Source organism: Epinephelus fuscoguttatus, linkage group LG1, assembly GCF_011397635.1.
Source record: "Epinephelus fuscoguttatus linkage group LG1, E.fuscoguttatus.final_Chr_v1".
Classification (NCBI taxonomy): Eukaryota; Metazoa; Chordata; class Actinopteri; order Perciformes; family Serranidae; genus Epinephelus; species Epinephelus fuscoguttatus.
The window spans coordinates 31,120,998-31,147,384 of record NC_064752.1 but is presented as its reverse complement, the minus strand read 5'-3'; the positions used below and the strand labels follow the sequence as shown (position 1 = coordinate 31,147,384).

The 26,387-nt window shown below is 42.8% G+C and overlaps 1 protein-coding gene across 3 annotated transcripts in view; it reads left to right on the top strand.

Annotated features, from left to right (window-relative positions):
- LOC125896527 (chemokine-like protein TAFA-1) overlaps positions 1 to 26,387 on the top strand; it is a 146,169-nt gene that overhangs the window by 89,351 nt on the left and 30,431 nt on the right. For all 3 annotated transcript variants that reach the window (XR_007450285.1, XR_007450286.1, XM_049589142.1), the window contains exon 3: positions 25,756 to 25,896. Coding sequence is in view for 1 of the 3 variants with exons in the window: in XM_049589142.1 (XP_049445099.1) it covers positions 25,756 to 25,896 (141 nt within the window). In the remaining 2 variants the exon portion in view is untranslated. The remainder of the gene's footprint in view (positions 1 to 25,755; positions 25,897 to 26,387) is intronic.

Sequence of the window (26,387 nt, the reverse complement as noted above, 5' to 3'; positions counted from 1 at the left end):
TTTGGGTGAGGTGGAATCAAAAAAGTTGTTACTCTGTGTTACTCATATGAAAGAGATATCTATTTAAAACACTATTTTTGGTAACACATGGACAAACACTTAAGACTACACAGTGGACATTTTCACAAGCTTTCATTCAGTCGACACGCGTACAAAGGGTCCCTGCACAGCAGCTTAATTGAAACAGATTAGTCAGGGTGAAGCTTCTGGACCATCTTCTGAAAGTGCTCGTCCAGTAATATTATTTTCATTTACTGACCACTTGCTACCTAATGTCTCAGTTCCAATTATCTCCCGCTGCAGAAAACTGTGAAATACTATTATTACTTTAACTATTATAGATTCCTAATGACTCATAAATTAAAGTGGAGGATATTTCTGATATGTGGAACAGAGAGAAAAATGCCGAGAGCCTTTTTTCCCATTTCAACAAATGGAATCATCAGTGGAGTTTGGTTAGTATAAATCTTTTAGCAATGTTAATATAAATATGATTAATGATCATGGATGTTGGCATTTTTATCCACACAGAATTATCCATTAGTTTGATTGGGCTCACTTACTTTCACTTAAATTTATTTCATTTTCTTTCTATTGCCTTCTGTTCCTTTTCAGATCTTGATTGCCCCTGTCAAGTTTTAGAAAGCTCATTTCAATGTATATAAATTAAATAGTCCAGGAAAGAAGTATCAGTTGGCAGGGTGAGGATATCACACCATCTGTAAAGTGAAAATTATACTCACTGATATGTTCTATTTTCTCCACTATTGATAGTATTTGAAGTTTTGTGGGTCAAATAGCAGATGGATTTCAGTCTAGTAATAGCATCACTTAACCGGGATCAGCACAAAACCATAACAATCACATCAATCCCCTTACACAAACTGGGAGGGGATTGTTATGCGTGATGCTTTGAGCTTGGCAGTGGTTTAAATTGATTAGCACGCAGTGTCTCCTACTTAGCCAGAGAGGAGGTGTGCATTTAAAAAAATCACAACAGCCTTTAATCTTGGCCCTGAAACGAGGGCAGAGCAAAGACAATCAATAGCATTAGAATGTAGTTCTCACTCCCACTTATCTCTGTCTCATTCTGTAATATAAGGAGTAGAGAGAACAGGAGTCTTGAAAAGGCTCAGTGCATAATTCAAGCCAAATGTCAGCAAGCTATATGGTGATGTCAGGAAATATGGTTGGGGCCCGCAGCAGCTCAGGGATCGCTTAGCGCAGCACAAGGCCAGCCATTCAACCGAATATCCCAACTGGCTGCTTCAGAGATTGAGTGAAATCTTTTGATATCGACTGGATTTTGGACTTAAGTGTTTTTCCTCCGGCTCAACCTTATTCACTGACTGCATGGGAAATATTTCAATGACATATTACACTTCATTTTGTATCTCTCGCCTCTGTCCACTGCTGTATATAGCCGCCTGCGCGCCATGGATAAATCACTTCCCAGCCAGCTTATTACATGAAATGAAGGAATTCATCATGGTGACAGTCGGCCGTTGCGAGGCGTTCACTGTGATTTATCTGGGAGAAATTGATTGATTCATTAACACTGAGTGAACAGTGCTTTGCTGTGGGGGCAGCACGGCGCATACCTTGCTGCCTTCCACCGTACGTGTTGAAGGAACTCGTCTCCAGTATGGAGGTCTTTGCTGGAGCGTTCCCTGTAGCTGCGTACAGGGGCTCCTATGTGGCCAGCTCAGCTCATTACCTGGCCAGTGTAGTCAGTGGCCCGGAGCTGGGAGCCGGCACTTTGTGGCAATGAACAAAGAGTTCCTAATTAGTTCACCCGTATGCCTTCCGACATAATGGAGAATGTCTTTTAGTATGACAAGGCCTCCTGATTTAACTTTTGCTCAGAGACACTGCAAAGTGAACAGGGCTGAATTACTTCTGGTAGCATGGCTGATGCAAGACCTACACTGAGTCACACATGACAGTTATGAATGCCCTTTACAGTACCGTATATGAAACGATCAATACTTTGAAGCTTTGCTTGAGTGAGCTGAGAAATTCCGATGTGTTCAACTTAGTGTCCTTCAAGGGATGCGCATGCACTTTCATGTGAAAACTTTGTCATATCCAAGGCTGCAGTGTTCTTCGAGGGATTCAATACAAAATTCAGAGGATCTGCGTTGTCTGGACCAGAGACTGTATAAAATAATGGACATAGCTACTGTGAAGTCGCCCATTGGTTTTTGTTCTGGAGACTTGAAGACTCAAGTTTGGCATTTTGGCGGTCACCATCTTGGTTTTTTGGAGCCACAAGTGACCATATTTGGACAAGAGCATGGGGCAGAGGGGCAAGGGGTAGACGGCCTTGACTCAAGCCACCCGTCATTAAATATGCATAACTTTAAGCCTAAATAAAATATATAAGTGGGTAAATTGTATAAAAAGTCACCCACAGCAGCTGTCGTGGGTGTTGAAATGGACACGGTTCTCAACATGGAGGTGGCTCAGCTAGCGGATAGCAGCTTACCGTGCTAACTCCATAAACAGCAATACATAATGGCAGCAGTGCTAACAGAGCTAATGGTGCTAACTCTGGAGAACTATAGAGTGGGTGCTACATTTCTGCGATGACAGTATCTTGATATCTGCGATAACCACTGTATGAGTGAAGTGCAAAGCAGCGGCAATAAGCTAGCCAGTGGGACATGTACGTGCAACCGGACCAGCTTACCACAACAAAGCACAGAGAAGTTCTGATTTCAACACAGACAAGAGGAAGTTGACTTCATTCTCTGCTTGGGACTACATCTTTACATAGCAAATAGTAGTTTGCTGCTATATTAATGCTCTGAGTGTAACATACAGAACCTTTGAATGCACAACAGGAAAAATGTGTTTGACAGTGCTTAAGGAGCTGATTTTATGATGGCTAAAGTTCCAGGTTTCCTCCCTGTTACCTCTCTCCTCTTCTTGGAATGTCTCTTGTGTCAGTTTTATAGGTAGCTTACGTCCTTTCTTCTGTTTAGTGAGACAAATCAAATGGTTCCCACAAATTTTGATCTGATATGGTGATTTCCAAGTGTTTTTCAGGTGCCTCCCTTATAGCCAGATTGTGCATGCGATAGATCTGTGATTGAAAGTCTTCAGCTACTCCTTGCAGGACTGACCCATATTCACGCTTCTGTTTATCTTGTGAAAGAGGAGCTCATAGATACAGTGGGGAAGTTTTGTTGTGTCCTCTAAGAAAAGTTTTAGTTGCATGTTGCGACAAGGTCAGTGAGAGACCAAGTCTTGATGAAGAAAGGAGGAAAAAAAGGCACGTGCCTTGTGATGAGTTATATGAGGAGACACAACAGTATGGCGAGCTTGCTGGCTGGCAACCTGTTCCATCTGTCTTTTTATCCAACTTCCTCTTCCTCCGTCTCTTTTCATTCTTTTCATCTGCCACTTTCATCGGGCTGCAACTGAGGATTATTTTCATTAGACATTCATCAGTGTGTTTTATGTTAAGTCTAAAGAAATAAAAATAAGGAGAGGTCCAAATTCCCAAATCCTTACATTCCATGTTTTTCTAACTCAATTAACAACATGAAAAAGTAAAATCCAGCATCTTCACATTTTAATTGCTCCAACCAGCAAAGCTCAGTCAGTCAGCTGATCCACCACTTTGGTTCAGCTTGAATTTTTGCTCAGACATGCATGATTTTCACAGAAGGAATTGTTATCACTTTGGTGACCCCTCAACTTTTCAATGCGGCTCAATCAGGTCAGACTTTGAATTTGTCCAACTAAACTAATGACTTTTCCTCCAGCCTCAGCCTTACTTTGTTTGTAGTGCTAATTGGCATGGACTGTGTGAACTTCTCTAAGCACACCCGCTATTTTGGTTTATGCATATACACCAGCGCAAAGTGCAAAACGGCTGGCTCTAAGCCAGAGGCATCACTGGTCTCATCACTCTGGAACAGCTGTGCCAATCACAGGGATGCATGACAATAATATCTCAACAAATGAAAAGACGCTTCTTCAGGGAATCATATTGTGTCTGTATGGCACAGAGCAGCGTGATGTGAACACACAGGACCACATCTCTGCAGCCATAGGCAGATGGTGTGCTTTCTTTATTTAATTTGTACAATGATGATAGACACAAGGAATTAAAATGTTGATGAAGCTGTTGATATGATCGCATCAATCTGATGATATCTAACGCAGTGTGACACAACAAAGTTTGCACCCTTATGCGTTCCATGAATAAAACATTAAATAATACAATAGTTAAAGAAAAGTGGAAAGGAGGCAGGACTGGTGAGCTGCTGTAATTTAATGTATCCTGCAAAACACAAAGTTTTAATAGACTGATACAAGTGTGTGTGGTGTCACTGTATGTAATTAGTTACCATGTGTAATGGCACATCCGTATTGGCTGTGACAACAGTGTAATAACCAAAATGCCAATATCTGAAAGGTGACATCATAATACTAGGAAGGAACAAGGATGACAAATTCTTATATTCATATCAGAATTTGTCATCCTTGTTCCTTTATGCTATTGCTTCCACTGTAAAAGATGCTGCTGTGCTACAATGCACTGAGAGTAGGCACCATAGAAGTAGAATGGACAGAGAGGACATTGAACTGTTTGCTGTGGACATTTGACCAGCTCAAAAGAAAATTGAGATTGCTGTTAAGGCGCTGTTATTATGATGACAGCTAGCGACAGTGGAGCCATAAAGTGTCACACTAACTAATTTGAGAACTGCGTTTTTCTTACACAAATTTTCCCTATTAAACAGAAAAAATACAACTGTGGAAAAGACACAACTAAGATGAGTGCATAATTGCCTTGTTAACTGATCGTAAAACAAACTTCATTCAAACTCTACAGAAACAAAATAAAACTCACCATAATCGTCTAAGTTAGTCTTGTTAGTCACCTAGTTAGTCTACTCTTCCAACAAACACCAGCTCTGGTTTGATCAAAATAAATCCTTAAAACACAGGGTTAGATGTGAAAATATGCTGATCTACATGCTGTTTATCCCGTAGTCTCTCATCCTCTGAGCTGTACGCTGAGCAACGGCTCTCACTCATTCTTCGTAGGCAGCCACAGTAGCCTACATTAGGTTTCAACAAACATGAAATGAATGGCAACAAAAGAAACAGGGAAATAACAGTTAGGTATATATAGATAGTAATATTCTAAGAGTAACAAGCTACCTACTTGAAAATGTACTGGGGTACTCCACTGCTCATTTGGTTGTTACTGCAAAACCTCACCTCAGTGAGCTGTGACTTGGCTTGTTCATATGGAAGTTAGCCCACTACAACGGTTGCAATGTCAATGGTACACATACAAATGGCTGCTGATCTCACCATCTTGCTCTGTTCATTTGAATGAATATGTCTGTTTGATTGCCTCCCCCGGGTTGGGAGAGAGTTACTGCCTCAAGCGAGGGAGTTCAAGTATCTCAGGGTCTTGTTCACGAGTGAGGGTAGAATGAAGCGTGAGATGGATCAGCGGTTTGGCGCTGCATCTGAAGTGATGTGGACACTGCACCTGACTGTTGTGGTGATGAGGTGGCTGTGCCAGAGGGCAAAGCTTTCGATTTACTGGTCCATCAATGTCCCAACCCTCACCCATGATCATGAGCTCTGGGTAGTGACCGACATAATGAGATCATGGACACAAGTGGCCGAAATGAGTTTTCTCCTTGGGGTGGCTGGGCTCAGCCATAGAGATAGGGTAAGGAGCTCAGACATCTGGAGGGAGCTCAGAGTAGAGCCGCTGCTCCTTCATGTCAAAAGGGGTAGGCTGGGGTGATTCAGGCATCTGATCAGGGTGCCTCCTGGGCGCCTCCCACTGGAGGTGTTCCAGGCACGTCCCACTGGTAGGAAGCGCCGGGAAAGACCCAGAACACGCTGGAGGGATTACGTCATCTGGCCTGGGAACGCCTTGGGGTCCCCCAGAAGGAGCTGGAAAGCATTGCTGGGGAGAGGGACGTCTGGGGTGCTTTGCTCGGCCTGCTGCTCCTGCGACCCAGCCACAGATAAGCAGATGACAAATGATGGATGTCTGTTCTACTCTCATTCGATTTCTATGGTTGACAAGCATATCCTCCAGGTTGTAAGCATGCACTGTTTGTACATTTTCCTGTTAAAAGTAAAGCACCAAAATTATATCCCACATAATAATAGGCCAGTAATTTATGATAACCCACATATTTTGGAAGGCTGCAATTATGTGACCATTGCACTGCACTGACAGAAGTTAAGAATGGAAAGGTCCTGAGCAATCCTTAAGGTGGCAGGTTGGGGTGGTAGATGGGTCACAAAACACAGGACTTTTCCCAGGAGTATGGTGTTTGTAGTAAAGATTCCTATTTTTCTTTATTTTGTCACTTTTTTCCCTCACTTACCCTTACTTTCTTTCCTCCCCTTTCCTCAGCACAGATTGGTTTCATTTAGGGTTGGGTCGGTATGAGAAAAAAAAAAAAAAAAAGGGTCCGATTTTTGTGAAAAACCTCATCAAGTCCGTAATACCGGATTTTCACCATGTGGGGGTGCACCTGACTCATTTAAAATAAAAAAAAACGACCACAGGACAACAGAGTGACAGTAACACGTTGTTTCTTTTATTCCTCACAAATAAATTTTGCAGCTTACTCAATCAGTGCAAACAAGGGTTGCCTCCTTCGTCTGGCTCAAAGCCAAAGTGTTGCCATAGTGGCGCATTCTTTGATTTCTTCAAGACTAAATTGTCCGCCATTATCGACTCCCCAGGCTACAGTATAGGCCTCGGCGCATGCGCACTCGCACCCCCTAGCTCAGTCCCCGCCTAACCCCCACTCCCACCCCCCTCTCTCTCCTGCTTGCTATGTGCTTGCTGAAGAGGCAGACACAGGTGCTCACGGACTCGGGCGTACTATAAGCGGAGTGGACTCAGGAATGTCGGAATGTCCGCAGTCATTCAGGCTTCCATAGTCGAGTGCACTTCGGCGTTGTAGTTTCCTGTAAAAATGTCCGTGAAAAATCCCCACGATGTGAAAAATACATGCCGAGCAGTCTTTTGTGTGACACTGGTGCGTGGAGCGGAGTCCACGTGGTTGTGCTCTCCGCGCACAGGGATTGCGGACATCCGCTTTTACCAGGTGGACCTTCGCGGAGTCCGCTCCGCGTACGCTCTGCCTGAGTATGCGGTCCGGTCGGTCTCAAAAAAAGAAAACCTGGTCCAAGACGGAGTACCGAACCGAATTAGTATTACCAAGAACCGACCCAGCCCTAGTTCCTTTCACTCTTTGTTCAGTCATTAACCTGATTGAGTTCACCTGCTCAACCCCTAGTTAAACTCTGTACACCCCTTCACTCATTCTTTCTTTGTCATCACATGGGGTGGCGGTGCTTCACAACCCATGTGTTTGCTTCCCCCTTTATGTTTAACTGTGATTTCTTGAGTTTGGGAAAATAAACCTTTGTGTGCAAAAGAGAGTTTCACCAATGATGTATTGTGACCAACGCACATGATAGTAGACCTCTCCTTCTGAACCTCGTCCTTAACAGTGTTTAGAACCGTGAGAAAACTTATGTAAACTTTGACTCATTTTACAGTACGTCCTCACCATGTTTCCTTTCCTAAACATAACCACAGTAACTTTACTTGCCCCAACCTAATCTCCGCAACTTTACATTAATTACATAACTTCAGGTTAAGGACGGGGCTAATTCATAGATATCATACAAACCACTGTATGAGGATACGTTGCTCTAGAATTCACAGACCTGAGAAAAACAATTATCTGTGTCTCGCCATGTTTCTTCTTCTTATCGGAGAGGAGGTGCCCAGCTCCACTCGTGACGTCAACAAAAATCTGCACTATTCTCAGAAGGCCACATGCCAAATTTGAAGGTGATTAATTAAATTCCAAAGAGAACAGGCGGGTCTGAAGACATTTGTATTTTGTATAGAGTTGGCATCTGCCTCAGCCACAGCAACTCTGAAAATGAAAGATAAGAGACCTTTCAAACACATTTAAACAAGCTGCCATTGTGTGCAGCTGAATGAGTCTGTCTGCTTTAAAACACACAGCGGTTTACTGTTACAAAATGCCATCAGTTGTGAAAATGGATAAATAATGGAGCTCTTCCAAAAAGGTCCGCAGAGACAAACATAGGGGTGTCATAGTACAGTAACTACTGGGGATTTACTCTCCTCTTGTTGTGATCAACCATCTGTTGCTGAGTCTTGAGAGCGGCACTCTAATTTGATTTGTGTGCGAGAAACAGCTGGCAAATATCGTTATTGCATTTTCCTCCGTTTAGAGTGCATAGGTGTTGACGGATCAGAGCAATAATGTGAAAATTAATGTACAAATTACCCCATGATGAAATTAATCAAAAACATACTTCTTTGCAACAGTGTCAAGCAAAAGACATCCAGTACAATTCCATTAGGTTCCATTTAGGAACATTTCCTTGCACCGTGCTGAATGCCTCCTTTGCGTGACAGACTTAATTGCAATAATTGTATATAATAACACATGAGAGTCATTTGAAAGTCTAATTTGTGTGTGTATGTGTGTGTGTAACAAATCATTTTTTCTGTCCCCTTCCTGCATGTACTTCATTTTGGCATGCATGCGTCACATCCCCATGCATGCTCTTGAAGAGCGAAGGTGCATTTTTATTGTAATAACTGCCAGCCACTGAGGGCCGCCGGGGTAATGAGAGCCTTGCGTGGTGCGCTCTGCCCTCTTTGAACATGTCACAGTTCAGTCCGGTCAGATGCTATACCTCCCTCCTACACTCCTCTGTTGGAGATGTCTTTAATGAGGGGAAGACCTGAGACATGAGAAGGGAAGGCAGGCAGTGAGAAAAGTGAAATGGAGACATTCTAAGACAAGTATTAGAGTGAAAGATAGCTTTGCAGTGTGTGTGTGTGTGAGAGAGAGAGAGAGAGAGACACAGAGAGAAGTTGATGAGTCTCTAACAAGCGGCTTCATCAGAGTGAGGAATGAGCTGCCAAGCAGGATCTTTCTTTTGACCTACCTTGGAGAGCGATGGATGGATGGATGGATGGATGGATGGATGAATGGATGGACAGATAGATAGAGAAAGACATAACGGAGAGAAATAGGGACAGCATCTACTGAAGTGCTGTGCTCAGGCTCCTTTCTTCATTGCCTTGTCAAGGCAGCTCTTGTGTCTACCTGGAGACAATCACTTATCTCCTATAGCTCTAATCCCACAGTCACGACATGGAGCACCACTGGTAAACAGGCAATGACCAGGCAAATGATGCAGCGGATATGATGGATAAAGAGGATACACACGGTGACTGCTGCTTTTGGCACCATACCAGCTATATCTCTTTTCAAGTTGATGTGTTAAGGGGCGGAGGGTGTGTGTGGGGGGGTATAATATATGGATGAAAGGTAGATACCAGCATGAAAACGTAGTTAAGGTGGACCTTTATGTACCTGAAAATTGTGTTTAACCTTATTTTTCTCCTGGATAAAATATTCACTAAATGTCAACACAATTCAGTTTTTCCAATATATTTATTTTTCTTTGAAGGGAGATTTTCTCTGGTTGCTTTCTTGCTCTCTCTCCCTCTCCCTCCTCCTGCTCTCCTCACTCTCTTTCTCTCCATCACAGAGCTCAGCGCATGCATTGCTCCCGCATTAGTATGCACACTGAGTTCAGTCACACTTTGATGTGCAGCCACATGATTTCACAGTCCACCCTGGTGGCACAGATCAAATTTACAGGTATGTAGAGGCAAGACTGATGACGAGATTCAGGTTTTCATTTCATCTCTACTTAAGGGTTTCACAGTTACCAAACAATATAATGCCCAAGGTGCAGGCAGTGTTTGTGAATAATGCTCAAGCAAGACTCTAAGAATTCGATCATTTTGGTCATTTTGTCACCGTAACTTTGCTTAAGCAAATTTTGAGGCGACAGGAAGATGCATGGAAAACTATTTTTAAACATTTAATCCCTCCTGTCGCTGCGTTTTTTGCAAGTAAGTCCTCTCGTAAGAGGGAGTGACCTTGAGAATCAGCACGGGCACCAGTTCAAAACAAAGTCATGATTCTAATCTTTATAATTAATGGCTACAAGAGCCTATGTCATTCATTATGGCTGATATTTAATCTCGTAGATGGGGGGGATAGTTTCTGTGACTGAATGATGGCATATTTCAATTCATGATTGATTCCTCTCTGCGGAGGATTGCTATGGAAGATGAAGTAATCACTCTCAGTCAGAAAAGAAAAGAGTGAAAAGTTGGGGCTTTTTTTTTTTTGCAGAGCTCCAGCATCCAGTGAGTCAATTCAGTGTGTTCCTAGAATGTTACAAGGTTTGATAAGAAGCCACAGGAAGCTTAAAAATATTTGATTGCAATATTATCTCCGCACACAGAGAAACATAACATGCAATTCATATAAAAAAGCTCTTAATAAACACTTTGACAATATAAAAGTATTGGTTCAAAGAGATGTCAGGAGTGGGGAAAGTTTGTTGTTGTCCTCATCTCTGCGGGACATGAGGCAGAGGCTTGTTAATGATAGACTCATCAATCATTTTTGTAATGAATCATCTCACTCATTGCTCTGGTACGTGGTTCATTTTTCTCTGTTGTGGCCTCAACAATAGAAACAGATGAGACCGAGACTCTTCTCCCACTTGTGTTACCACATCAAGATGTTATCTCCAGCTTAAAAGCTAATCAAGGCGACAGTAATGATATTGAGTGACTGAATTGTGTGTTTTGATGGATATCGCTGTGAGTAATCTGATGCCAAATTGTGTTCCAGTTCTCATATTGTTCCGATTTTAGAGTCTGCAAATAACTGCGCTCCCCTTCTCCGCTCGCTCTCACCCCCACCAACCTGCCCCCCCACCCATCTCTCGTCTCGCCTTTAGTCATTTGTCATAGCTGTGATTCTTTCCCACAGGTGAAGAAATGGGTTGAAAACCCATTTTAGTGCCCTGTGACACAAAAATAGATTATCATTGTCCGATGTCTATTTGGCCTCTAGTTAATCTGTTGCACATTGTGTACTGTGCTGGATTTTCAATAGTCTCCATTCTGCTCTCTGATAGGATTGAGAACCCGTCTCTAAAGGTATCTGCAATGCTTTATGAGGAGGATAATTAGCTTCTACAGTAAAAAAACACCAGTGAGTATAGTGAGAATTAACAGTGAAGACTCCTCTTGTCAAATAATCTTACACACATTCACTGGCTACAGTTACATTTCATCATGGGAGTGTATGGCAACAGTCCCATTTTTGCGATGCTTTCTTTTGGTGGAAATTTGAAGATGGGTTCGTTCAAAAAAGAGTTAATCCAGCAATATAAATACCTGACACGTCTTTATTTTATCTATTCAATACTCATGTTGATGCTACAATCACATGGAAATCCAACATTGCCACAAAACAGTCCTGCATTGCAACATTTCCCATAATGACCTCATACAATCAGATATACACCAGGGGTCTTCAACGCTTTTTAGGCCGATGACCCCATAGCTCAAAGACAGATGGAGCAGGGACCCCCTACATGTAAAAAAAAACTGAGTTGCCTTTGAGATAGCTCTCTGAATATTTTCTTTTCTTCTCCTGTTTGTGTTCGCCTGTAGCTGCTAAGTCAGCAGCAGTTGGAGCATGGCTAGGTGTGTTAGCCTCACCCTCTGCACTATCACAGGTGCTTCTGACATGTGCACAGGGTTACCACATTTGATTTGTGAAAAACCAGGACATTTGACACATGACACAGGGTGTTAGACCACATTTGCAAACATACTGGGCTCTAGTTTCACAGACCGGGCGAGGCGGGGGCGCAGCGCACCTGTGCTTCGCCAACTGGGTGTGGCCAGGCAGATTTTGCAAGTTTGGCACACCGTGCGCGCTGGCGCAGCTACTCCTCTTCCCCACCTCTGTCCCTCCTACCTGCGCAAGTTGGAAAGAAGGAGGAGAGAAGGCGTGAAGTGGGTTTTACACACATCACCAATCAAATGAGCCCCTCTCCTCGCCCTTAAATGCGCTGCGAGAAGGCGTAATGAGAGTTTACTCAATTTGCCATGGCAGAAGAGAGCAGCAGCGTCAGATGGCCAAACTTCTCCCAGGAGGAAACTGATGTTTTGGTCCAAGCTCGCAGTGTCCAAATATACGGAACTGCGAGCAGACCTCCACGGGCTGATGATGCAAAGGTAGCCTGGGAGGAGGTCACTGCAATTGTAAATCAATGTTGCGTTTCTCTCGTGCGCGCGTGTGCTCTCTCTTTCTCTCTCGCAGTCTCACTCTGTTTCTTTTCTTTTGACTTTTCTAAGATGACAGATGCTGAATATATACTCCCTATCTGATGCTGTGGCTGTTTGTGGTTGGCTGAGAGGGATGTGAACTCATTAGTTTGTAGCTGTGTTAATCAAATCAGGTTGGGTTTCCATTACACGCCAATCCCCTTTGATCTGACATCAGATGTGACGGGACAGTCGATATAGAGATACATTTATGTGCTGATTGCAGATAGTTGTATTGAATAGTGGTTTTGTGGCTATTTATTGCATTATTAATGTGCCTGACATTCTGGAAACCTGCCTGTGAGGTTTTGGTGACGTGTGCGCACCGTCCGCCGGTCAGCCAAACTTCGGCTTACACTGGCTGCGCTCCGCCTGCGCTGACAGTAGATGTGGTTTCAGCTGGCGAGCTTTTAGCGCACCTTCGGTGAAGCCTTTTGGCACGAAACTGTCACTGCACCAAGATGGATCTGTTGACACCTCCCCCTGCTGCGCCGCCACACCCATCTCAGCGCACCTCGGTCTGCCAAACTACCAAACTGAGCACGCCTCGGGTTGCGCTGCTCGAAACTAGCTCTGCGCGGGGTTCGCCACCCTGCGCCACGCCCTGACGTGCAGCTGAGCTGATAACACTCAGCAGTCAGATATACGTAGCTGTTGCCCTCCTTTTTGACCATTTGTGGGTCTATCTTCAATAACTACATGTTACCATTTACTGAAATAACAAGAAAAGTCATTAATGTACGAGTAATGCAAGTATGGGTTTATACCACTGTGATGACAAAAACAGGCACGAATAATCTCCAGTTAGTCTGTAATGGGTTGAAGAGACTGGCTGCCATGGACACACATACATTTATAGATACCTATGAACCATTTTTGTCAAGTCATTTCAGAGCGAACCAGGCTTTTGATTCATGCAGTGATTTATCAAAACTGACATTAGACATCTAAATCATCCCAACAGCAGCAGGAGACACGAGAGCAGCCTAACTGCGACATCCGGTCAGGGGCTTTCAAAACAAAATAATCTCTGTACTCTGATGTGGCAGTTATAAAGTGTATAGCTCTGACAGTACGGCAGGGAATACAGTAGTCTACCAACTGCACATGATAATGTAAATGACTGGACAGCCTACCTAAGACAGCGACAGCCCATGCAGCAGTTGCTAGGTAAACTCTCGTATATAAGTATAGGCATATGGCCAATCATCGCTGTGCGTAAAGAGGGAAGTACGGAATAGCAGTAGAAAAATCAGGATTTATTTAGAACTCTGACATTCTGAATTAGGAGTGCATTTTCACAAGAAAACAGATCCTGGGAAAGGATAGTCATTTTCCAGGGCAGTCGCTCAACAAAAGAGAACAGTAACGGGAAAACCAGAACATGTGGAAATCCTCGATGTAGGGTGTGTCAGAGTGTCATGCTCAGAAAGTTACTTTACAATCCATAATGGCTCATTAGAATGTTCTAACACTCTCAGTTATTATGGATAAGTGTGCAAGTTGATTTAGCATTAGCTAGCTAACATGATTGGATTCATGGGTAACGTTACTGTTGTGAACTGTACTGCACTACTTTGTTGGAATCATGTTACAATGTATTTTCAAATATATTTGAATTTTTGAAGAAAAAAAAAAGATAAAATGAATTAAATTCTCAAACAATATTTTGGGGGCTCCTCTGCCGTAACTTTGAGGACTCCCTAGAGGTCGTGGACCCCCCATTGAAGTTATAAACACTATGGCAAAGTATTTTATGGTTGACAAATTTAGATAATCTCGCAGTATAAATCATCATGTCTCCGTCCCTAGTTCAAAATATATACTGTATATAAAATAACAAAAGTAAGAACTGTAGACTTAGAAAAATCGCCATCGATGCAATTAGTGGAACTAATGGTAGTTTTCTCAGTGGAATAACCCCCATGTCCTTTATATGATCCATGGATCAATGATTAATGATAAAAAATGTGATTCAAGTGTTTTTTGTAGTGTATGACCTATCTTCTAACAGGAAGGCATTAACAAATGGCAGGGACATGATCAAATTAAATAAAATGTCTTCATCCACAATGACATATCGCTCTTGGTGACAGCTTCATGCTCCTGTCTTGTACACAACACTCTTCTGTCCTTGACGAGAGCAAGGTCAGCGCTTAATGCATCATCTGACATCGTTACTGTGCATTGTCAAAGCGGAGCTAAGTGTTTAGCACATTGATTTCCCTCCCTTTTGCTCTTCGTTGGATTGATCATCACATGGAAGTCGGTCTTTGTGAAAGTGATCAATGCTCTGCCATGCAATTATCATCTCATAAATGCATCATTTAAAAGCCAATATCCGTTTTAATAAGGGGCATAGTGGAAAACTGCTCATCATGTACATGTCAGGCACATGACACTGGACCCACAGAGAATCGCAGAACACGAGCAAGTGCTGTAAGCTCTCTGTTAATAAATCCCCAACATCCGACACATCTATAGAATATGTAGTCAGCGAGACATCGCATGCTGTACATGCTTGAGACCAGCCTGCTTTGGCTCAGATGGGCCTCTACCAGTTGCTTGGCAAAGCTTTTCACAGCTTTCCAGCCACATTTATAGCCTGGAGTTATGTGTTGATACAGCACATGTGCTAGCGCATTTAAGATGATGTTTGTTCCTGCAAGTGTTTACAATACAATAAATAAATAGATGTATTAATAAGAGAGCATTAGCAGACAGACGGTGAGCCGCAGCCACCTGCCTTAATGCTTAAAGGCAGCATTAAAACATGCAAACATGCCAGTGAGAGGGATACGAGCTTATTAATGCTTATTGCATATGGAGCCCGATTTTGAAAAAATCATACAACTCCCTGATTGCCCAGCTTTACAGAAAGCAGACAGATTATTTGCACAGTAAAGTGCCCTTTCTCCACATACACTACTCTGGGTATTTTTCGCATGCATCCATAATTTGATGTTAAGTGCCTGCTGATGCATTATGCATATTAGATAATGCATTGTGTGTAATACAGGCAGACCTCGCCTGAACCTAGAGTGACATATCGTTCCAGACCCCACATGCACAAGCCCCGGTGTGGCGTGATTGCTGTATGAGACAGCCACCATGTTCCGCACATCACACCTCCTCAACCGTGTCACTCTGTGTAACATTCAAAACAGACCTTAAACCAGACAGAAGATCTGATGTATAATACTCAACAACCCTACATAACATTTCATAACTTTATTATTAGCCATTTGCAGAACTTTTCCCTTTCTTTTTCCTTTTTAGAAGAGGTGAACTGAAACTCATGGTCTCTATTCAAGCCATTTTCCGGGGCTCACAGCATCCAATTGTTTCCCACCAAGGAATGATACCTTTTTGAAGGCTGCTCTATGGTGCCGTTCAAAAAGTCAGTTTTGTGATTTTGAATGGACAATTTAGTTTCTCATTTCGCCATCCGACTCTCATTTAGAGCGAGCAGTGACCTGTGTCATATGGACATTGGATGGAGGTCAGGCACCGCCAACTGTACTGCAGAGTGCAGTAAAACACAGAGAGGTGCGGCCATACCTGCACGCTGTTTTGTAATGACACAGGGGCGTACAGACACACAGCAGAAGAGAGGGATAAAGTATGAAACAAGAAGTGATAAATGGAAGTTTGTAGACTTTATCTAATGCATCTTTTTATGTGACTGTGACAGCATGTAGTAAATTCCATACAATAGTGTTACTGCCACTGTGCTGCACTATTTCTGGCTTCACCCTCCTGTCATGGAAATAAGATAAGCGCGATGTAAGCAAAGGGACACAAGCCATCTCTCCCCTTTACTGCGGGGTTTTATTTTGATGCCACATTTAAAATGCAATGAAGCTCTTCTCCATACAAAATCTAACTGTCATGCGTATAAAAGAGTATCCAACAAAGTTATCCTTACACCTGAAAGACCACAGAAGTAGGTTACATCCTGCATATATTTACCATAATCACCCCCTTTTTCCATTCATCTGTGAGGTAACTTCTGAGAACTTTTAATGTGTTTTCTCCAAAGCGATGTTTTTTTATTTTATTTTTTTATTTTCTAACCTGCCAGCTATTAGTTTTTCATTGCTTTTTCTGAACAACCATGTGGGTAATAAAAGCTTGAATTGACATTTAAGCCATAATGGTTGTCGGCAGCCCCTGTAAGTGCCCCTCCCTTCACTGGGCTTGAGCTTGGCAGTGGGTCTTCTTGCAGCGGGCTGAGTCCATGACACGGCGAGTTATATATGCCAGGGCATTACAGAGCCCTTCTTAATCCGGTTTGTCACGCTGCTCCCTCTGGACTGGGGTAATTTCATGGTGCTGAACTGGTATTGATAGAGCCTTGGTAAATGAGGCACGCAGCAATCGTTAACTTTAATAACCATAAAGATGTGAGCATTGGAGTCATACAGGCCCACGAGAGGAAACCCATACAGGTGATTAAGAATCGACCAGGGCCGTGGCCAGCAGCACCTCGCATCTCTTATTCATACTAATGGAATTACCTGTTAAAGATGTCAAGACTATTACCACCAATGGTGCAATTGCTGCACTATACTTTTCCTATTCAGTAAACTGGAGCTCATTTTCACGTCTCCTTGCATGAAGAACACCTGTTAAAAACAAGCTGCATATTAAGATTTCCCCCTTGTTCTCCTCATTCATCAAACCCATTCAGAGTAGGTTTCTGGAAGTTGGAGCCGCTGTAGTCGAGCAGTATTTAGTATTCTGTAACTACAGCTGGATTCAGAGGTAAGCCATACCAGCAGAGGGGAAAAAAACAACATTGATTCGTGTGACTCCACTATAGCTGGGTCAGTGGTTCCTGTCAGTCAGCTTGAGCTCTGGAGTGTCTTTCTCCCCTCTCTCCCCCACTCCTCTCCCCATCTCCCCCTCCCTCCCTCAGGTTTGTGGTAGCTCCAGGCGCTACTATAGCTGCTATGTCCACTTGTTTGTCTACTCCCATTACTGTGGGTGATGCTGCCTTGGGAGGAAAGTGAAATCCAGGCCACAGAGGGGTCAGTGAGAAACCAGCCTGAAGCCTTCACACTGGCTGAGGTCAGAGAAGCCATGCGGATCACTGCAACAGGGTGCTGATGGGCGCTTGATAAATGGAGAATCCACTCCAGCTCCTGATGCACCAGTGACACTCGGGTCAAAGACGATTTTAAGATCGGATAAACAATGGTTAACAAGGGCTGAGATTAATTTGTTTGTTATTCTCGGAGACAGTCGGCACTGTAAAACGTCCCAAAGCTGGCATTCCACCTGCTTCTTCTTCAGAAGTGTTTTAGTGGCGAGTTGTGCAAGCTCCTCCGGTGGCGTCCCTCCTTGAGGCTATACCTTTTATTATTCATTGGTGGAAGTCAGCCCTCTGGGAAAGGGCTTCAGAGTGAGAACAAGTTGCTGGGGCTCAAGCCTTAGTGGACGATTTACTCTCAAAGGCCAGGAGAACTTCAGTGGCGCAAAAACAAGTACTCCATGTCCAAACCTTAAGAGGACTGCTGTCTCTTCATGTCTTTTACCAACAAAGGACTCTTTCTCATGTGGATTGCACACAGTCAGCGTTCATGTTCACACCTCAGTCTGTGACATGCTTAACAGTATGACTGTAATGTGTCACATGCACAGATATATGCACTATGCACGCAGTCACTCTCTGCCTGTCTCTTATTCTTGCTACTTCACACATTTCTATACTCCACAAGGTGTGATTCAGAGAGCATTAGCACCACAGATGTGATATACTAAATCCTGAAGATATAGCAGTGAGATTTCTCTTTGCAAACTATTCATTTTATTAACTGCTCCTGTTACAGAAATAGAGGATTTCGAGCAGTAAATGAGGGTTGTGTAATTTCTGATAAAATATATAAACCGTATCAGTTGCCAAGAGGAAGGACATGAAAAGTTGTTCCCTGGCACTGCCTCTGAGGCCTCCATTTGGAATCCACTCAACGGTGCTTTGTAGCGTGTTTAAACATTATCCTAAGTAATCAGGGGGAGTGTTCATGAAGTTCTAACTTGATGTTTAAGTAATGAAAAGCTAAATTCTGATGAGCATCATTAAACATATATGCAGTGGGACAGCTGCCCCACAGCCACTTTGATGCTTTTGCTTCTTGAAACAGATCATTAATATTCTTCCTCTATTTTTCCCTTCCCTCAAATCTGAACAACATAAAACTAATCGGAACAAACAGAATGGAGCTTTTTTTAATTTTGGACATATCTGACATCTTTTCAATCAGATGCGTTTTATTATGTTTAAAACTGTGCATCACAAGTCATTAAAAAAGGGGGTCATTTTCCATTATGCATGATTTCACAGAGAGAGAAGTTGACAGAAAAAAACAACTCAATAAACAATCTGATGCTTAATAAAACTTTACGTGGGTTTGAAGTGACTTTTCTGGCGCATGGTACAAAGTAACTTTGTTCACTCACGGCCGCGAGAGTCTCAATTTGTCTTTCAAATGTGCATCATTTTCAGCGATGATTTGAAATGCAGCTCCCGCTCGGCTTCTCGAATAAGAACGGTGTCGAATTTACATTTCTTAGCTCTACACATGTCTACATTTATTTACCGACAATGGAAACCATAATTCCTGTCGCCATCTCAGATGTAAATTGACAATTAGAAGTGGTAAGACACCTAACACAGAAGCACAGGGGAACAACAACAAGCCCACAGAAAAGGAAATGGTGAAGAAAGATGGACTGTGGTTGATGCAGCAGCTGCCTGTCTGGCAAAACAAAACAGGCACTCCAGCATGCAGGCGGAAACGGCTCATTTTCACCTGAGTGTGCACTGATTAAGTTGTTATGACGAGTCCTTGAGAGGCTTAAGTTTTCCCGGCTGCTGTGTTCCTTCCCTCGGCCATATGTCATTACTTAATAACTGTAGCAGCGAGAGGAGCTCTGTGAGAGAGAGAGCTGGAGAGAGAGGAGGTGACAGAAATGCTTGCTGATGGTGAGCCAGTGATTACTGCTCTTGGCCACTCTGCATAGATTATAGTTGTTGACGCTGAAGCCGAGCCAAGATGTAGTGGGAAAATGTTGTTTGTTTGGGTTTTTTCCCATGGTGACATTGTCATGAGCACCTGCATTTATCTTTGTGTCAAAAATTGCCAGATGCAGAGAGATCAGACGGAAGCAGAGTACGTTCTTTGTCACTCAGAGGATGAAAAGAAACTGTCACTTTTACTCCTGTGAGCGCAGAGTATTTGGTCGAATAAACTGTCATGGGTTTGTCATGACCTTGAGTTTATGCACAGCCTATCATGATTCAAGTGTTGTGGTTCTCGATGGTGATCAACATGGGTTTTAAGCATCTTAAGTTGACCATACCGACCCAAATATAAGACAACCTTAATTATAAGATGCCTGTTTTTTCAAACACCTGTTTTTGTATGGAAGTTTTTATTGGACTTTATTATTCGTAACCCACACAAGACAGTCTACAAATGTGTACTATGATCCACTCTTTTTACATTTGTGCTGTGCAAAGTCATATCCACAAAAATACAGCGTGATTTGCAGATGCGCATAACTTACTCTGTAAACACGTACTTTAATTTCACACAAAAAAAGTTACAGGTTTTACAAATGTAAAGAGTTTTACCACAGCAAATACACATGAAGTCATATTTACACATTGGTGGATCCATTTCTACATGTGAAACTGGATTTGTGCATTTGTGGATCATTTCCTGTGAGTTTGTGGATCATGTGATATTTGTGACTTCTTTCCTATTTGTTTGCGTAATTTTGTCCAATTCCTATTCTTCCATGATACACATTTTTACACTAGTTTCCTTGAGAGATGATTAAAGGAAACGGCTCGTCCATCGTAATCCAAGTGCCCTGAAACCGCGGCATGCAAAATTGACTTGAAAAGACGTAATTTACTCCACTTTTATAGCATCATTTCTCACCGTGGTCAGTTAGCCTGCAGGCATGCTGTGTTTACATGGCAACTTGCGCGAGACTCGAGAACTAGCACCACCACTAGCCATCAGCTAGTCTCGCGCGAGCTGCCATGTAAACACAGCACGCCTGCAGGCTACCTGACGTGGCCATTTCCTTTAATCATCTCTCAGGGAAACTAGGGTAAAAATGCAGCTGTCAGTCATGTCGATCACTACTCGTGAGCTGCGGTCAAACTGTCAAATCAGGCAGCGCTGATCAAATATAAATGAAGATTCTGTTACTGCATTGCCTATTTCTCACTTGAAATGTTTCCAGGAACATATTTTAGTGTACTGTTTAGCTGTAAAATGAGAATGTTTGTGACCCGGCCGTTATGTTGGAAACAGTCAACTGAAGTACCAAGCACCGCCCTCCAGCCAGACCAACTTTGTCATGTTACAATTAAACAGTACACTTAGTGATTGACAATAGTGATTAGCATGATTGACAGCTGCGTTAGAGACGCCTAGGCTCGAATTGATTGTTTTTGTTCATGTGCAGTGATGCTACTGGAAGCGCTACAAGGCAAAAGAGGAGGCAGAGGAATATATATTTTTTCAGAGGTTATCTGTGTCATTTAGTGCTGTGTGAATATAGTGATCGTTTCAGCAAATATGACACAAGTTTTTTTAAAGTTACCAACTACAGCTTTAAGGCTTAATATAAATCTCACATTCGTGTAACTTGTCTATCAGTCTACTCACACACTTTTCTGTCAGGCTCTTGGAGCAGTCAGAATAACTTTCTCCGGCAGTCTTTCTGAGCTCATCATCAGCTGTGACAGCCATAATTCTCGGCTGCTTGACAGATGATTCGGTCCACACAGTCCGCTTTCTGCGGTAAAGACGTCTGGAGACGCTTTGGACTCGTTTGTGCTCATCATAAATTTATTTCCTCCATGGCAGCAGAACACAAGCCTCCAGAAAGTTTTAGGGTTAAACTGGGCTCACAAAACATATTAAGGGCTGACTAAAAGTCACACCATGAAGGAACAAAAAAGACCTTAGGCTTGCGAGATTAAGGGTACAAACAAGTCGTAATGCAACACTCTCTGTAGGAGTCGGTGTTACAGTGCTACTCTCTTTGAACACTAATTGTCTATTTGTAATTATTTACACTTATTTGGGCCAATATGGTGCATTCATGTAAGTACAATCTAATGTATATGTGCAACTTTGCTGCCTGTAAATGTTACCAGTCTACAAATCTTAACCTCTGAGTGCCCTGCAGAAAATACTCTGATATGAAGTATGCCTTTTTTATCCTGAGCTTCCATTCCTTCTCCCACTATCTATCTCCACATTTTACAACCTTACCTCATTAACAGCTCCTAATTGGCCGTTGGGCTAAGCTGAAAACAATGAAGCATTGATTTCCTTAAACATAATCACCTCATCCAGTCATTTAATGGCTGCTGTCACTGTGGGCCGCCAAGAGAAAAATGACCAGTCAGTGGTCCCATCGATGCCCTTCACCTCCCCTCACCAAAGGCTAGAGTGCACAGCCACCCACTCCATCTTAGCGGGTTGGTTTAACCCCTTTCGCTGCCTGACAAGCTCCAAGCACTACATCCATCACCACCTGCAGTCTTAAGTTGCTGTGATCCCACACTTCACCACAGTGCGCACACAGTTACTGTTGTGCACTTGAGCGTTTCAGCAGAAGACGCACCGTCTATATATTATGGAACGCCACTAAATATCGTATGCACAAATAAACGCACAAACAAACTCATAGTGGCCCAGACACATACTCAGACGCAGATAATGGATGGTCATTTACCCCACCCGGAGCTCCCAGCTACCTGAATGAAATTATGTCTCGTCCAAGTGGCCATTTGTTGTCTAAGTGGCTCTCGTGACTGGCCCAGTAGAGTCATCGTGGAGCCATTTACACTGCTCTGTCCTCCACATGCCAGATGGTTCATAGTGATCACGCCTAATGTCCACCTGGCTGATGGCTGGACCTCACCCTCTAGCTGATACACACACAAGCATGTGCTTTTGTGTGCATGTGTGTGTGTTAGGGATAATCCGGAATTCTGATGGCAAAAATTATAATAATCATCATAATGATCATAATAATCAAAATCTGAATATCGTGTATTCAGTCAATGTCCAAAAGTAAAACAACAAACAACCATATTTCACTGAAACTTAACTTTGGTCATTTTTTCAAGCTGAAGCCTCACAAACCATGTATCCCTCACATTACTAATGATCAGTTTGGAAACTGCAGCATCGTTTTTATACAGTAGATTATTGAATGTGCCTTAGGTCAACCATTACCAACAGCTTTTTTGGGATTGTTGCAGCCTAAAATGAATGATTTCACAGCAGCTTTTCTAAAACATTGTGATGCATATTGCAATGCTTTTAGGCTTTTTGTTTTTCCAATGAAACTGCAGGGCAAATGAAAATTGTGTTGTTTTTTTTCTTACAATGTATTTAAACTCAGAAGTACTTTGTTCTGGGAAGAATAAAACCACACTGCTCTTAGTTTGTGATTTATACTACTCTAATGTTATCACTAACCATGCATATTTAATCTAACTCACCTTTATTCCTTCGATACTTGCAATAGATGTAGATGCAGCAGCCTGTCATGGTGATCTGTCTCGCCTGCTGTGAATGTGTTTCAGCCATTCTCAAGGTGTTTTGTGGTTGCATCTGGTGCAAAACTGTTTAGCCCCGCTTTCGTGCAGAACATCAGGGAATCGCCGTGCACGGCCTTTAGCAGTATTTTTTGGTTGGTAAATGTGATACATTCATGCTGCACAGGTCTGCATCCTCACAACAAGGAAACAAGTTGGGGGACGTCATGCAGGGGACTGACTGGCTGAGATCAGTGAAACTCACATAAAATGATGGGTCAAATCTGCATGGTCATGCAGAATTCACACAGACTGGCTGAATTTGTGACATCATGGCAGAACATTTTGGAGGGGCTGATATTTCTTTCAGTAAAGTTTGAAAATCAGTAGACTGGGACTTGGTTGATATACTGTAGGTTATCATTGCTCTGTTTTTACTTTAGGTTATTATAATAACTTCAGAAGACATTATTTCCTTTTTTTCCTAATTGTGTTTGGGGCAAATTTTCAGTTAATGCTGAAATGACTCACACGTTGAATTAGTCTGCCTTTCCATTGTGGCAGACTTTCTTCTAAACTACAGTATGTCTGAAATGATGAACATGACTTATGATTCATTTATTGCAAGTCTTCAAAAGTTTTACAGTATTTCCTGTGCAACTTTTGGAATAGAGAATGGCTGTAGTACAGCTGAGGAAGTGCACTCAAATCAGCAGCTTGACATTGCTATTCTGTTAATGTAAAATTGGTGCTTTATCTTTCTGCCTACCAGCTGACCAGTAACATCCAATACCATTTGTTCAACAATTTCATCTTTATAAACCCTAAGCATTAAATATAACTCTTCTAATAAACTCTTTCCAACACTCCCTCCAACAACAACCTCTATGTAACTGAAGCTTTGGTGTTGTTGACTTGTATGTACAGACATTTACAGCTGTCCCTGACTATGTGTTACTATCAGTGTGTTACAGGAAATTGTGTAAGCATTTGCAGTCTGAGCTAATATAGACAATGGACTCAAGTTTGATACACAAACTCGCTTCTGTGCTTAAGTCCCACTGACAGAACGAATTCAAAAGTCACAGAGTGGGACAAATTCCATCACATTAAAACAAGTAACATTAATATGATGGGGATTTCCTTTTGTTGACCCTTGTCAGATGTGCGCTGGTTACACCTCTGTAGTGTTACCTCACAAATCAGGCTTTGAAGCTAGCTGAGGGAATTCGAGCCAATTTAGTATTCTGTGATGCAACGTAAAGTCGTCACTTATTCAGAGATCTGCTTTGACTTGAAAGCCAGTCTGCAGGTCAGGAAGCTGTCAGTAAAATATTCAACAAGCCAACTCATTGTGGGGTTTGGGGTTTTAGCACACTCAGGGGATATTTCTCTTCACTTTTATAGTCTATGTTCTGCCTCCTCCTGCCCAGAAATATCTAACAACAAGCGCTGAGAGAGTGACATTAATACTGCACGACAGCGCGGTCCAGCAGGACTGCAAATGTTTGCCTTTTTAATCCAGAACTCGGCGGCCTTTGGTCTGGCCACGGCAGACATTGATGGGAATGGGAGACGAAAACTGTTGCCAAACTTGTCCAGGCTGCTGGGAGCTCAGTTCCGTAATTCATGACCCGAGCCATTTCAAACATTTGCACAACCAGAGAAACACACACCGGTTGTTGTCATGCCAGTGGAAGCAAATGCATCGTCTCACCGCAGAAGGATGCCCTCTTTAAAACTTGGTACGACCGATTGAAATAAGGCACAAACAAGATGGAATGTGGCATTTGGTTGTCTCCCCTTCTTTTTGCACTCTATCCTCTATTCTGTGTATTGGAGAGGATAAGTTCAACCCTCCTCCTCTCCTCTTCTCTCCTCTCCTCTGTCCAGGGATGAGCTCCAGTTTAATTGTTGGACGCTGGTGTCTGTTGCGGTGGCTGTCAAGGGAAGATAAAGAGTTTTTCCTGGGGCGTAAGGAAAGGGGAGAGCGGTGATGGAGGGCCTCTCTCCTGCAGCTCCGCTGGCTGCATTAGCCCCACGCTTTATAATTGTGTGAAGGGGGCACTTCCAGTGGCTCCCTCATTACTCACTGGCATGGCCAGTACCTGGCAGCCAGACACACCTTGTCCTCTAGCTCTCTCTGTGCCTGGCTCACTCATTTCAGGATGTCCCTCCGCTCCATCACCCCCTCTCACTCCCCTGGGCAATCCTCCCTATTGTTATTTTGACCCAGTACCGCCATTGGCACATTTCGCCTTCTCTTTTCACAGAATTTTTTTGACATCCTCTTTTGTCAGACTGGGACCTATTGTACAGCATTTGCTCTGACCGATGTCACCTATGCTTCAGAGTTAATGCTTTAGTGTAGTATAGCCTAAGACTGTATTGTTTCAGTCATGGGACTCAAAGGTGTCACCCATCTAAGTCTATGTCTGAGGCCTGTGACTGCCAGGATTCCCTGGAGAAGAAGCGTAGACAAATGCTACACACATATTGACAACAAATGAAAGACACCAAGGGTGCAAAGACAGGCACATTATTACACAGCAAGTGCATGATGTGATCTTCATCATAGGCTGATTGGTATGGAGTGAGGACAGCCAGCACTGAGTGAGAGGCAATTAGATGACATAATTGAGATGCCTCGAGGGCCAATTTGTTACACATACTTACAGTGTAAGTGCTCAATGATTGTACTGCAGCGTGCCGAGGTAGTCGAGTTTCCCTAAGCCCATCCTTCATTCACACTATTGTTGCTTATTCAAATCTTAAATGTTGATAAAAATGTATGTATAGTCAATAAAAAGTTACTGTTGTCGTATGCTTCAGTTCATTTTCAGTGACATGTTTCCTCTCTCTCACATGAACTGACCGTGCACCTCGTTGTCTGTCTGTCTGTCTGCAGAGGGAGGTACGTGTGAGGTGATTGCCGCCCACCGATGCTGTAACAAGAATCGCATCGAGGAGCGTTCGCAGACAGTCAAGTGCTCCTGTTTACCGGGGAAAGTGGCCGGGACGACACGCAACAAACCCTCCTGTGTGGATGGTGAGGAAGTCTTCTGTGTTTTAATGTTATGCTGCTGCGGACTATTTAGGATGGACTGTTTAAGACTCTTGTGAGGGAAAAAGTCCTTGTGTATTGTGATATTGCTATTGTGCCCAGCCCAGTATCCTTAGGAGTTATGTACAAATTACATCCAACATGCCAACATTCTCTGCCAGCACAGGAAGTACTGTGCCCTGTAGAGAGAATAACACCATTGAGGTCGTTTATGGGCACGTAGCCCGTTTGACTTTAATGCAAGAGGCTGGAATTTGCAATTTAGCATTCACCATTTTATTAACACTAACTATAACCTGATTATCTGCCATAATTAGTCTTTCCCTAACCATAACTATAACCATACTACAGCTGCCATGAACAGATACAGCAAGAATAAAAAAGTCATCCAATATTGACATTCTTTACCGTCAGTGTTTTCTCCAGAAGTTAGAAATACTATAATTCATAAATGAAATCATTCCGAATTAAAGTTT